Source organism: Osmerus mordax, chromosome 2, assembly GCF_038355195.1.
Source record: "Osmerus mordax isolate fOsmMor3 chromosome 2, fOsmMor3.pri, whole genome shotgun sequence".
Classification (NCBI taxonomy): domain Eukaryota; kingdom Metazoa; phylum Chordata; class Actinopteri; order Osmeriformes; family Osmeridae; genus Osmerus; species Osmerus mordax.
Genome location: NC_090051.1, coordinates 6,103,589 through 6,117,680, shown reverse-complemented (window position 1 = coordinate 6,117,680; position 14,092 = coordinate 6,103,589). Strand labels below are relative to the sequence as shown.

Here is a 14,092-nt window from a genome sequence, read left to right as displayed (position 1 = left end):
GTTTCTTATTAAAACTATATATTTTATACAAGAAATCATCTGACTGAGAAAACTTTTACAAAGGAGATCCATAATCTGCTGATAAAAATGAAAACCCAGATAGAAAACAACATGACCCACGCAAGGCTGGAAACAGTTTCACAGAAAAAGGAGCAAAATGGTTTTAAACCATCTTGTCTCTGTGTGATTTTGCAATTTACTGCAGTCAAATGACTGGTGCTTTGCATTTCTAGCATTCTATGGTGGGTGGTTAACTCCTACAATACATAGAAGAGCTGGATAATATGAGACAGTCAAGGGGGTCTGTGTGTGTGTGTGTGTGTGTGTGGCCTCCCTCCCTCACTCACAGGTGCTGTCGCTGTAAATAGCGTCTTTGCCGAACATGTACAGCTCGCCGTCCTTGGTGACGATGCTGCTGCTGCCGTTGTTGCAGGCGGTGTGGACGGCAGTCTTGCTCTCCAGCTTCAGCATCTTCTTCGGCTTGTACGGCTTTGGCTGTCTGCGACTTTTGGCTGCAGAGGAGGGGGTGAGGGTCAGGGTTACACAGCGGGGGGGGGGTGAGATGATGGCAGGGACGATACGTGGATGACGCGATTGGAAACAGTGTAGGACGTCATTCTCTGCTTTGTTGCAAAGGCTACGCATTTGGATGGAGGAGTTTATTTCCACCCGTTTGTGTGCCTCTGTGTCTCACACAGCTGTGTGTGTAAATGACGTGTGTCTGTCCATCTGCTTGGGCAAGTGGAGAGGTGACTACTGTGTGTGCTTTCCCATGTCTATGTAGGTCTCCCTCAAATTATTATCGGCCCTTCCTCTTTGCTGGTGGAGCCCATGTGAAAATAAATTGCCACCCCCTGCCTCTCCGAAGATTGGGAATGTGTGTGCCTGTCTTTGTAGTGTGTGTGTGTTCATGCCTGCATGTTTGGTTATGTGAGCATGACGCCTCTCTTACTGGACTCGCCATCCTCGCCCTTGCTGGCAGAGCCCGTGAAAAACACGCTGCCATCTTCGGCCACCAGGAGAGCGTGCGAGCCGTCATGGCCCACGGAGAACTGGACCATCTTGGGGGACTTGGTGACCGGCAGCTCTACCCACTTTCCTGCCGAAGGTCCGCCCTGCTTGATTCCAAGACTTTGGTACTTCCCTGTGTAGTAGATCTGGGGAGGTGACAATAAGAGAGAGAGAGAAAGAGAATACGATTTAAGAGATCATTTCTGATGTCTGCGTTTGCTGTGGTAACTTATTTAAGTTGTGCCAACCAGGTCAGAAACTTGGACGGCTGTTTACACGCACAAGTCAGGTGCTGGCGTACTGTTAGCAGGGCCTAAAAGGCCAATAAACGGAAGAGGAGCACTGAACTGTGTTGGTTAGAAATGTTTGGTGTGTTCGACAAACAGAAAACCCAAAACACCAAAGAGGCCATTGCTCATTGAAAAACTAAAGTACTATTATGAACATTCACAATGGCATCAGAGCTTGCGTAAACGCTGTATATCCTAGCTGTCCAACTGCAACACAGGTGACCTTTGCCATCATGCTGGAACGAGCCTAAGAACAGACGGACAGCTTCACTGGGAGGATAACGTTCTGCGATTGAGCCATGAATCCCAATTACTAACCCTAACCACATCTACTAGACCTCTGTTTGACTGGAACACAGCTACAGGCCAGGTTACAGAAACTCAGGCCAGGCCTGAACTATCTGTTCAAAATAGTTACTACACAACAATGATTCTGTGTGTTAAGGGAACAGTAGCCTAGCAACAATAGATAATTCCTTTTTTATTTTTTTTACGCTATAGTGACATAACCCATGGGATGAGTGTTACGGGGCTGTACTGACAGCACTGTAAGACAACAGTGCTGGATGTCACAAGGATGGTCACATGACACAGGTGCTGGACAGGGCTTCGACTCGCAGGTGGTTGGTGGTGAACTGTCCCGAGTCACGGGTCATGTGACCCTATTTATGCCCCCCGGGACGGAGACAGCGGGAGGTGGGGCTAATCTGGATGTAAGATTTGTGCTCAGATTAAGCTGCACTCCCTGAAACCACACCAAAGTACAGGCCTGTTCACTATCAATGATCTTCAAGGATTCTCACTCTCACACACACTGTTTACACTATCAGACCTACTCCACCCACAGAGGTACTCCATACCACTGCACAGTATAGATACAACAGTACACACACACTCTTACATTGGTTTGTCCCCTGGCCCCAATTTTTTAAGTGACCAGACGCTACTCGTCAGTGAATATCCATATGAGCCTCGTGAATTTAGTCCATCTCAATCTCCACATATTTACTCATTTATTTTCACACAACCCACTTTTGTACCATCGTTATAGGGACCAGCCAGATTACTCTTATGCACTTCTTACACCATCATGGAGGAGCCGGTGTCACTTAATAACAAATTATTTTTATTTTGCGTTAGCTGGTATTATGCAACCTTCTACGGTAGCCCCTTTTGTGGTTCCTTGTTCTCAGCCAAAGTAAAAAATAAATAAAATGTTTCATGTGTGACACAAAATCATCTTACAAAAATTACACAACATCAATCAAACCTGACCACTATCACGAGTGACAGAGACGGTGGATTAGCAGCCTTGCCTAGCCTTGCCTAGCCTAGCCTGGTCAGTGCCAGTGCAGAGCTGGAGCTAAGACTACAGTTAGGGCAGGTAGTGTTGTGTTGTAACTGCGCGCCAACTGTTGGAGCTTTAATGGACTCCAGACAGGAATGAAGAAACGTTTGGTGAAAGCTGTTTCCACATTGTTAAAGGGAAGTTCAGCTGTAGGACACACTCCGAAAAAGGAGGGATGAGAGAATTAAAGGACAGTGGAGTGGGTGGGCAAAGTTTCCAAATGTGCAAACCCTTACCTTTCCTGAGGCCGTCTTCATCAGAGCAAACTCCCTGCCTGCTCCCAGTAACGCAGCCTCCTCATCAAACCCTGTGCCTGAGGACCACACACACAGACACAGTTATTACACGTTTGGTACAAGTGTGTACCAATAATCCCCCTCCCACACACACCTATATCCCCACACATCCACGTCCCCTGCTGGCCCTGCGTAGTGACTCACTGATGATGTGCAGGTCCTTCTCCAGGTCGAAGAGTGAGATGCCGCAGGCGTGTAGACACTTCCTGGCCAGCTTGAGCTGCAGTTCCTGCTGCAGCGCCGGGTCACTGCTGGTAGCATAGATGCGCACGACAAAGCCATCCTGCCGGACGCATGGGAACGCATGTCTTTGAAATGAATATTTCACCTTTTTATGAAATGCTCGTGTCTGCAGGTGTGTTTTTTTGTTGACAGATGCTTGAAGGATATTGCGGAATGGCAGTTCTAACTGGGCTGGGGGCGTCGACAAACATCCTGTTTTGTTTACAGCAGTGCTTAGGTTGTCATGGCCCAGGCTCAGAAGGAGCCAGGCCAACAGTGTGGAGTCTTAGACATCTGACTAAAGATCACACTACCACCCTACAGCAGAGTCTAGACTAGACTGTAGCATTTGAACAGGCAGCCCCATGCTGAACTGGTTGTGTGTGTGTAGCTGGGGGCACACCCCTAGCTGTGGCAACGAGCCAGAACATACCAAACTGACTCTCTTTTTCTCTCCCCCAGTCCGTTCTTTCCCTTGCACGCACATGCACAGACCCACACGAGCCAGGCCTAGGCAGTACTTGAATGATTAAAGGCATGGTACGGGTAGGAGGAGGCGGGGGAGAGAGTCTGGCTGGTACTGGGTCTGGTTCTGGAGGTGTAACAGAGCACAAGACCGGCTCATACTGGGTCTGGTCTGGTGTTATACCTGGTAGTGGGACTGGTCTGGTGTTTTACCTGGTAATGGGTCTGGGACTCAGAGTGTGAAAGTGTGTCATTACTTGACTCAGTAGTGAGTATCAAACAATAGTAATAAGTAGATGGTAACAATATATCATTCCAGACACAAAGAATGTAACACTATATCGTAGAACAATATATCGCAATACACAATGTTTACAATATGTATCGTAGAGTTATGGCAATATTTTTACAATATGACATCTGTTTGATCCTATTGGTTGAGCTACCAGCACGCAACCTACTCTGTACGCATGACGCAGGTGCCTGCGTCATGCGTACACATTCACTGCATTCACAGAAATCGCTTGAACTGAGTTTAATAAATTGTTGAAAAAAATAAATAAAAAATATTGAAAATGTTTAATGTTTTGGAAATACATCTGTTAATTAAATTTCTAGGGGTGGGGGGGAAAACACATTCAAAAAAATCAATTATTTTTTATTAAAACAATTATTTTGATTAAAAATCGCAAAAAATAAAAAATCTATTTGTGCCCCAAGAATCGAATCGAGGGGTACCAAACCCCTATGAATTTCAGTTTAATTCAAAATGTTGTTCAAAATATTGTGATATGTATTGTATTGTACACCCAGTATTGTGATACGTATCGAATCGTGAGCTGAGTGTTTCGTTACACCCCTAGTAATAAGGAATAATGTAGTGAAGACGACAGAGAGAATACAAGATGGGAGGAGATTGGGGAAAGACAGAAAGGGAGGGAGGTTGCAGCTGCTGTGCGATGATGGCTTCTCTCTGAATCCCGCTGAGCACACGCTCCTCTACTCTTACCTCCTCACTCCACCTCTCCATCCTCCCCCGTCTCTCAATTGTCTCTCCAACCCACCACACCTCCCCCCCATCCGCAGCAGGGGGTCTGTGGTGAGAGGTCAGCAAATGCTTGTCAGCAGTGGTAGTGAGGACACTCCCTTCTCCTCCATCCCTTTTTCTTCTCCCTCAATCATTTCCCTTCAACCCACCCCCTACCCAGGGACTGGTGCCCATGTGGACAGCAGTAGAGGCTCTTTTAGAGGCTCTCTTCCCTCAGCCTAGCACACCCACTACGTGGGAGAGGAACCCACCAGAGAATGGGCACTTGCCTTTGTTTTTTGTTTTTACTAACCCACTCCCAGACAACCAAGCGCATGGCATAGCAGGCCCCCCTCCTGTGCAGGGCTCAGTCGAAATAGTGCTGGAGAGAGCGGGAGACTGAGACAGACACATTCATCAGCAGACAACCGGAGGGGAACCACTCATTACATTTCCTTAAACAAAGGATTTGTAATTCATTGGTCGGTTGATGATCCAGAGCCGGTGTGCGTGTTTGTGTACGTATGATTTATGGGGCTTGTGAGTGGCTCAAAGTGAATCCTCACAGCCTAAACCCTGTGTAACAGCACCTTCTGACTCTCCCTCTCTCATCAACAAGACATCAAAAGCTCAGCAAAACACAGACTTCTCCTAACTTAGTGTTTCCGAGAGGTCCTTCAGGGATTGAAACCAATGACAATAATTATAATAGTAATATAGCAGCAAAAAAATAAAAAGAGAGAGAGACAGAAATAGAGGGAAAGCGTGTTCTGAAAAAGTGAAAGAGAGCTTGTGGCTGAGGGAGTGTCTCTCGAGCTGATCAGATTAGCCAGATAACCAAGCACATGGCCTGGCAAAATGACCCACCCCCAAACACACACACTCACTCTCTCACACACACACGACTGGGTGAGAGCTTTAGGCGTTGGCCTGCAGCCTTACAAAGAGGAGTGATTCCTCACAGGGCTGTTCTGTTTAGATAAGAGTAGCTCATAGTCCACATTCCTTTCTTTTAAGTCAGTTTCTTTTTATATATTTAATTTTATGTACTTTAATTTGCTCTCATCTATGTAAGGCACATTTAATTGATTATATGTATGAATTGTGCCATATCCTTATATAAATATAAAACTTGCTTGCTCACAATGAGACTTAACAGATGTGACAACTTTCTAGATTTAGCCACATTGAAGTCGTTCAACAACAAAATAGAAAACTCAGGTGTTTGTATCAGGCTTTAAAACTGAGCCATTTTGGACAATAAACAGGAAAAGAGAACTATTGCGATAATAAAACACGCAATAACGATGAGAACTCTTGACTACGATGAAGAGGACGATAGTGGGGATGATTCCGAAGATGACGACAACAGTGATGAAGAGGCAGCTTACATCTTTGCAGGCAGCGATCTGGTTGATGTACTCTCCGTCGGTGAAGACGATGTTCTGACCGTCAGCCTGCTGACCTGTGGAAGACGAGGAAAAAGCAACATGAGTTTAACACACCGCTCTGGTGCTGAACAGCTCAGAGCTGGTGTTTCTACTAATACTGTTTGTATTTTGTTTGTGTCTGGGAGCCGCTTGTTTCTGAAGTGTACTGAAGAGAGCGCTATCTTGTGACTGTCTGACCCTGTGTAGTGACATCTTTATTGGTTTGGAGTCTCAAGACACTAACATAGACAACCATGCCCACATTTACACACACACACACACATTTACCTGGCATTGTAATGGTCCCCTCGTGTTCCAGGGTTTCTGGGTTGATCTTGAGGGCTGTCGTACTGTGGTTGCTCATGTCTCTGTACAATAGGAAGCCCTGCACACACAAAAACATACACACAGTGTTAGTCCATTAATTATTTGAATATACATTTCCTAGAAAACCCATTTAATTCAGGTCATGACGCTTTTGATCATGTCATTAATACATTATATTAACAACAGATGAATTGATCACATACAGGCACATGGCTGCACAAAATAAAGTACTGTACCAGAAATAAATGATTGTTCTTGTAAATAAACTAGATTTTAAATCCTATACTGTAAAGGGTTTTAGCCCAGCATCACACTGACCAACAAAACCATCTACTGTATACATATCAGCCTTCAGCATAGCCACACATGAAATCATATTAAATTATCCAGATTATATAGATTATAATCCGTTTACCTGAGCGAAGCCCAACCAGGATCTCTTCTCCTTCCGATTTCTGATGCGCGACGTGGAATTATACACATGGCCCTGTATGGAGTGGGTACAATATTAGAACACATGTAAAAATAACGCATACCTCTCAGATGCACAAGTTGGTACCTCACATACGCATTCTCTACCATGTGATATTTTCACAAACAAGCATGCACACACACACAAACACACAGCGCTCTCTCAAACACACACACACACACCTCTTTCTCTCAAACACACACACACCACACTCTCCCGTAACACACACACACACCACCCTCTCCGCCCCACGCCCCCCGTACCCTAACGGTGCCGCTGTATCCGGACCCCACTTTGTAGAGGCCGTCCTTGCAGAGCACGTAGAGGAAAGAGCCGTCCGTCTGCAGCAGGCAGCGCTCGTCCTCCTCCATGGACACCTCCTTCAAGACCCACTTGTTCATCAGCGCCGCCCGCTTGATGCCGTTCCCGAACCAGTCCTGGATCTGGACCTTCCCCACCAGCACTGCCTGCACACTTCTCTGGAGGGCGTTGAGGATGGTGGGCACCTGGGGGTGGGAGGAGGGGGGATGTCTCTCGTTAGGGTGGATATCGAGGACCAAATTGGAACCGTCAATGAAGGCGCAAGCCCACACGCCACACGCACACCCTTTAGTGTCAGGTAAGAGTTGAGTGAGGAGAGACGGGGTTGGTTAAACCGCTGGCCTCTTCTTGACTACATTCTCACTAGTGTTGTCACGGTAACAACATTTCAGCAGTCGGTACCAATACCAGTGAAATTTCACGGTACTCAATACCATTTTCGATACCAAAACAAAAACAAAAATTGGTTACTGAACAACTCTCATTTGTTGACAGTAACCTACAATATCTAAAGCTGTAACCTACTACACCTACAACAGAACATACAATCACAATGCATGTAGGCCAAAAGGCAAAGCATTTGTGTGAACTGAGTGTAGACATTAAGCAAACTCAGCAGATGACTTAGAGATCATTTGTAGAGCTCCAAAATATATATCTTGACTTGAACATAATTTATAAGAAGTAGAAAGAGTGGATTCAACACGCTTCAAGGGGCTCTTACATTTTTTGTCGTGCTATAAGCACAAAACGTAAATATACATCCCAAACTCCAAAACACAAACTTCGGCAAACTATGTCATCTAAAAGCCTCTGTAATTTTTTTATATCCTGTTGTGCTCTCTCCTTTCGTATGCCCCCGTGTTAGGTATTGCGTTTGCAGTATGCTGCAAACCATAAAGGACATGAATGGCGAGGCTTACAAATTGTTTCTGGTGATTGATGTTCTCATTGTCATCTGCCTCACACCCAAAGTATTTCCATTTGTGGTTCTTCCACTTTTCTTGTCGACAACTTATAGTGGAGCCCCTGCAGCACTAGCTGCTTGTCCCGTGTTGCCAATTCAGTGTCGCTAGATTTAGTGACTTTTCGACCTTCCCTAGTGACCAGAAATCGAATCTAGTGACAAATCTAGTCACTTTTAGCGACTTTTCAGAGAGCCACTAGTGACTTCTGGTGTGATTTTTTGGCAACATTGTGCTTGTCAGCATCCTACTCGGCTGGGTACCGGGTAGACCCAGTCCTTATAACAGTATTTCTCAAACAATCCATCACTCACTGGCAGGGGCTATTACACACACTGCTGATCTCACAACACAGACTCCTTATTTCCCCTACTCACTCTCTCTCTCTCTCTCTCTCTCTCCAATTCTTTATCTTTATCCCTCTCCTGCTCTGCCTCTGCCTCTCTCCCTCACACATCGACACACACTTTTCATCAGCCTGACTGCCTACCAAACGGCCAGAATGACAACTCACCCTTCAGTGTCTTAGTGCTGAAGATCTAAAACAACACAGAGGCTCGCCTTCCTTGGCCCCTCTAATCAACTAGCTTGGCACAGTCTCATCCACAGCACAAAAAACACACACACAGATATGAACACAAGCTCAAGGACCACATAGACCCTCCACTGACGACAAACACACGTACGTACATACATACTGAAGGCTGGGTCCAAGCCCAGACCCTTCACAGCCAGACCATGTAACTAAACTGGGATATTTACGATACAGATAGGGCTCTCATTTCTCATATACAAAGGAGAGACTACTGGCATGTATCTCTATTCCTTACCGCCTCATTAATTCCCCTGTAGATACCCTTCTCTGGGATCAACCAGGGTGTGTGTGTGTATGTGTGTGTGTGTGTGTGTGTGTGTGTGTGTGACTGTGAATCTGTACAGGATTAACAAGTCATCAGGGCTACAGGCTGAACACAATTATCCTAAGTGGTGTGTATGTACATGTACGTGCATATCCATGTGTGTGTATTCATGGTCAGTACAGTCTGACAGCTGTATCTCACTGATGTTACTGTCAGCTAGGGTCACTGCGCTTGGGGAACATTTGTTTTAAATACTAAAAGGAGAATATCCGTTTTATGCAGACAATATGGCCTAACAACACAGATGAATAACAATAGTGTTCACTGCATCCAAAAAGACACATACAATACATACTCATCCCTACATATTTTAAATACACTTATTTAAAATAATACATGTGAATACATGCATACATGTTCTACATACACAATACATACACTGCATGTAAAACAAAAAATAATACACACTCCTACACACATTTATCCATATGCTGCATATGCAATACGGAATACACTCTCAAATGTCTAGTTGACTCAAAACACAACAGACAGAAGGTCGGGTTAATTGCCGGAATAATGCAGACAGGGTAATACAATCAGTCAGGAGAATCACAGAGGCTTGGCATTTCCCCAACTACATTTTGTACTACCCAGACATTACCCTGAATCTGCCGTGAGACAGAGAGAGAGAGAGAGAGAGAGAGAGAGAGAGAGAGAGAGAGAGGGATATACAGAGAGAGAGCGAGAGAGAGAGCGAGAGAGAGAGAGAGAGGGGGATATACAGAGAGAGAGAGAGAGAGAGAGAGAGAGAGAGAGAGAGAGAGAGAGAGAGAGAGAGAGAGAGAGAGAGAGAGAGAGAGAGAGAGAGAGAAGAGAGCCAGAGCAAAAGACAACGAGAGCAGGAATAGATGCAGGGATGGAAGAGCACAGTTAGCCTGCATTAGCATCAACCTTAGCCGAAGAGTGCAGGAGTCTCCTATACTTCCCTAAAACCTCCATCCATTCTGAAACGGCTGGAGGTTACATACTGTGTCCTGTGTGACATATGGCCAATATTTGGTATGAGGCTGTATGGTTACATTTACATTTTAGTCATTTAGCAGACGCTCTTAACCAGAGCGACTTACAGTAATTACAGGGACATTCCCCCGAGGCAAGTACGGTGAAGAGCCTTGCCCAAGGACACAATGTACTTCTGAACGGCCTGGAATCAAACCGGCAACCTTCTGATAAATAGCCAAAGTCCCTAACCACTCAGCCATCTGACTCCTCGTAAAGTCATGATCCACGAGCTCATGTCTTGTCCTGTATGGTGGCCTATTTTAGGCAGGGCCTGTATTAGACCAAAGTGATAAACCCAATAAAGCATCATGTGTGGGGATCTAACTAGTAATATCTTGTCTCCTACCTGGACATGATGCTGGGTTTAACTAGTAATGTCTTTTCTCCTACCTGAACACCATGCTGGGTTTAACTAGTAATGTCTGGTCCCCTACCTGGACATGATGCTGGGTTTAACTAGTAATGTATTTTCTCCTACCTGAACACCATGCTGGGTTTAACTAGTAATGTCTGGTCCCCTACCTGGACATGATGCTGGGTTTAACTAGTAATGTATTTTCTCCTACCTGAACACCATGCTGGGTTTAACTAGTAATGTCTGGTCCCCTACCTGGACATGATGCTGGGTTTAACTAGTAATGTATTTTCTCCTACCTGAACACCATGCTGGGTTTAACTAGTAATGTCTGGTCCCCTACCCCTGGACATGATGCTGGGTTTAGCTAGTAATGTCTGGTCCCCTACCTGAACACGATGCTGGGTTTAACTGGTAATGTCTTGTCTACTACCTGGACATGATGCTAGGTTTAACTAGTAATGTCTTGTCTCCTACCTGAACACGATGCTAGGTTTAACTAGTAATGTCTGATCCCCTACCCCTGGACATGATGCTGGGTTTAGCTGGTAATGTCTGGTCCCCTACCTGAACACAATGCTGGGTTTAACTAGTAATGTCTTGTCTCCTACCTGGATGGTCTGGCAGGCGTGGCTGCCGTTGTTGGTGAGGATGGCCGAGACAGCCTGCAGCGTTTTGCCTGTGTCTCCCCAGGACACCACCAGGCTGAAGAGGCAGGCGCAGGCCAGGGCAGTCAGGGTCTGTCCCGTGGGGTCGTTGGGGCCCGTGCTGCGCACTGTGCTCTCCAGCAGCAACTGGAACAGAGACTCTGGAGGAGAGTGAGAGGGTGAGGGGGGATTGGTTAGAGATAAGGTAGGTGTAACGGATAGAGTTGTAGGAAAAGATGTTGCGGTGTTTGCTTGTGTAGGACTAGAATGGTAGGTATGTATGCATGTGTTGGACCGTGTTTGTGTGTGAGTGAGAGTTAGGGCTGGAACAATTGGTCTACATTATCGACAACAAAAAATGATCGACAAGTATTTCGTTCTATTTTTTTTCAGACATTTCTTGTGTCACAGTGTGATGCTCTCACACCTGTAACAACATGGAGGTCAGTGAAGTAAGTTTTCAAGCATTTTTTCCCTCAAGTCATGTTCTGTGGAAGCTAGCGAATGTGTGAGCAGGTAATACGGAGGACGCGGAGAAGAACCACATTTTTAATAACGTCTTTTTGCGCAGCAGTGGCTGCTTGACTCTGACTCCCGCCAGCACAGAATTATGACGAATGTCGATCAAGGGGGACACAAATTCCGATTTGACTGTTCAGACTGAGGTCGCATTGCCAAATATCAGACTTGTATCTGATTTAAAACCACATATGAAAGTTGCCCAAATCTGATTTGAAAATGTCAGATTGAATGAGCTTTGGGCTGTTCACACTATCATCCAAGTAACAGACCTGTGTCACATGAGGGAAAAATCGTATTTGGGCCACTTTCAGCTGCAGTGTGAACTAGCCTAAGGTATGAGAGAAATATTGTGACTGATTTTTTTTAATAGTTTATCCAAAAAGAAAATGTCTTATCACTCACCCTTGTTTTGTTTCATAGTCATATGAAATACAAAATTAGATATTAAAGGGGTGATAGACTGGGTTTTGGGGGTATTTCACACTGTTCCTTAAGGTCTCCGAATAGGGTATGTAACATTGGTTGGGCTGAAAATGGCCCGGATGCTGTTCTATGCCCGCTGATGCTTCCTGTGAATTTGTCCCAGGAAAAAACGCTAGGTTTTCTCCTTTTATGGTATGCTCATGAATATATAGATGAGCTGCGCGCTGATTGAATGGTTTACAATGAGTGAAGCTGCGGAGCAAAGACGCAACACCGCCAACAGCACTCACTGAAACAAGTAGGTGGAGACTTGAAATAAAAATGTACAAATAAATCTATTGTGTCTACACAACACTGTTTTCAACAGATTGACTAGATAACATTTGAAACTAGAGAGGATACAATTTCTGGGGAAATTGTAGGGTGTGCTTGCTTGCGTCGGTTGCACAGGGGTCTGTATATTTTATATAAAAATGCATCGGGCCTACTTATTATTTATAAAGATTACATAGATTTAAAAGCATCCTTTTTTTGCTGCTCATTTACAACTCAAAATACGAGTGAAGTGTAGAATGAAATATGATGTCTTCTCATTTCCCCTGCAAGAGGCAGCTGACAGGCTGAATCAAAACGAATACATTTGGCAGACCGGTGTAAAAATTGACCTAATCTCTATGACTTAAACGTCCTTTTAAGTAGTCCCTTCTCGTGATATTTTCAGGCATTTAGCCTACTCATATTGCATTCATTCATTAATAAAGAACCCCCTTTGAAGATTATTCTACGACTTTACCGGCAGAAGATAGAATCGCGATTCAAACAGTACCATCTGCTAACTGAAAATATGCCCCCAAAAACGTAAATAAGCTTGACATTTATTTAGTGGAAAATCGCTCATTCATAAAAAGCTCACTGGTAGCGATCATTGTCAGTAACAACGCAAAATGCGATATAGCCCTGTGTGGAGAAGCTGCCCCGGTAAATTGTACTACTACAGTACAGTACTAGACTACTGCTGTGTTCGTCTTGGTAGCGATTGCGTTGGTTGAATTCGATTTAACGTTCCGTTGTACGGTTTAGGCTGAAATTAATTATTTTCATGAACAGATTGACAAAGTTTAGGCTGTGGCAATGAAGTTCAGGTTAGTAGTCAGATTGTTTCAACTATTGAAAGACTTTTGAGTAAGGGGAGTGCCGAACATGTTCTGTCACCGTTTGACTTGAACAGCTGAGGAGTTTTTGTTAGCTACTCACACTAGTGTCTCGGGTAGGCTACAGCGTTGCAGTGAGCTACACTGGTTTGAAACCACAGGTAATGGTAATTTCACCTACAAATCGTTTACTAATGTCAGAATAAATCATATAACGAAAATGTATATGTGAGGAATGTTTATTTTAACGATTGAAAACAGATACATCATAGACCACTGTAGTATGTGTTGCCCGGGCAACACAGGCTAATGTCATGATGCTAATACTTCAGTGAAATAGTAGACTACCGTTTCCAAAAGTAGATGTACTTCCTTAATAATATCAGCTTATATTGTACATTACACATCACAATTGTGTGTCATATCACAAAGTAAAATGAGTAAATAGTTATCACCCTGGCCTCTTTTCTTGTGGCGTTTCTGCAGCTGCCTTGCAGTAAAGCTATAGTTAGCCTAGCTATCCCCCAAGTTAACAGATGCAAAACGAATGTTCTGCCAAAGGTAGTCACGCGTGTTTTCGTGACGTTAGTGACGCAGTGACGTTAGTAACGTCAGTGACTGTGGCTAGCAAATTAGCCACCGTTAGCTTCACTTTTCGCCACAAAAACTTAACTTACGCTTAAACCATGCAACGGAACGTAAATTCCAATAGAAGCAACTCAATCGCTACCAAGACGAAACTTTTGACACCTACGTTGTCTATGTAGGCCAAATATTGACTGAGTTTTAGGGGGGCAAAAAGAAATAAAAAAAATAATAATATATATGTGAGAGAACAAAGGTTGTGCTCTCGCCGAAGGCTTGAGCACACCCAATTATTACGTTAATTGCTTCCACT

At 44.5% G+C, this 14,092-nt stretch overlaps 1 protein-coding gene across 12 annotated transcripts in view; it reads right to left on the bottom strand.

The window, feature by feature from the left end:
• The window catches only part of mycbp2 (MYC binding protein 2), a 76,046-nt gene that overhangs the window by 49,819 nt on the left and 12,135 nt on the right, over positions 1 to 14,092 (bottom strand). For all 12 annotated transcript variants that reach the window (XM_067229007.1, XM_067229015.1, XM_067229066.1 and 9 more), the window contains exons 5-13: positions 11,063 to 11,259; positions 7,152 to 7,394; positions 6,832 to 6,903; positions 6,378 to 6,474; positions 6,051 to 6,124; positions 3,090 to 3,228; positions 2,886 to 2,962; positions 953 to 1,157; positions 348 to 512 (exon numbers count right to left, since the gene is read on the bottom strand). In XM_067229007.1, coding sequence (XP_067085108.1) covers positions 348 to 512; positions 953 to 1,157; positions 2,886 to 2,962; positions 3,090 to 3,228; positions 6,051 to 6,124; positions 6,378 to 6,474; positions 6,832 to 6,903; positions 7,152 to 7,394; positions 11,063 to 11,259 — 1,269 coding nt within the window. The remainder of the gene's footprint in view (positions 1 to 347; positions 513 to 952; positions 1,158 to 2,885; positions 2,963 to 3,089; positions 3,229 to 6,050; positions 6,125 to 6,377; positions 6,475 to 6,831; positions 6,904 to 7,151; positions 7,395 to 11,062; positions 11,260 to 14,092) is intronic.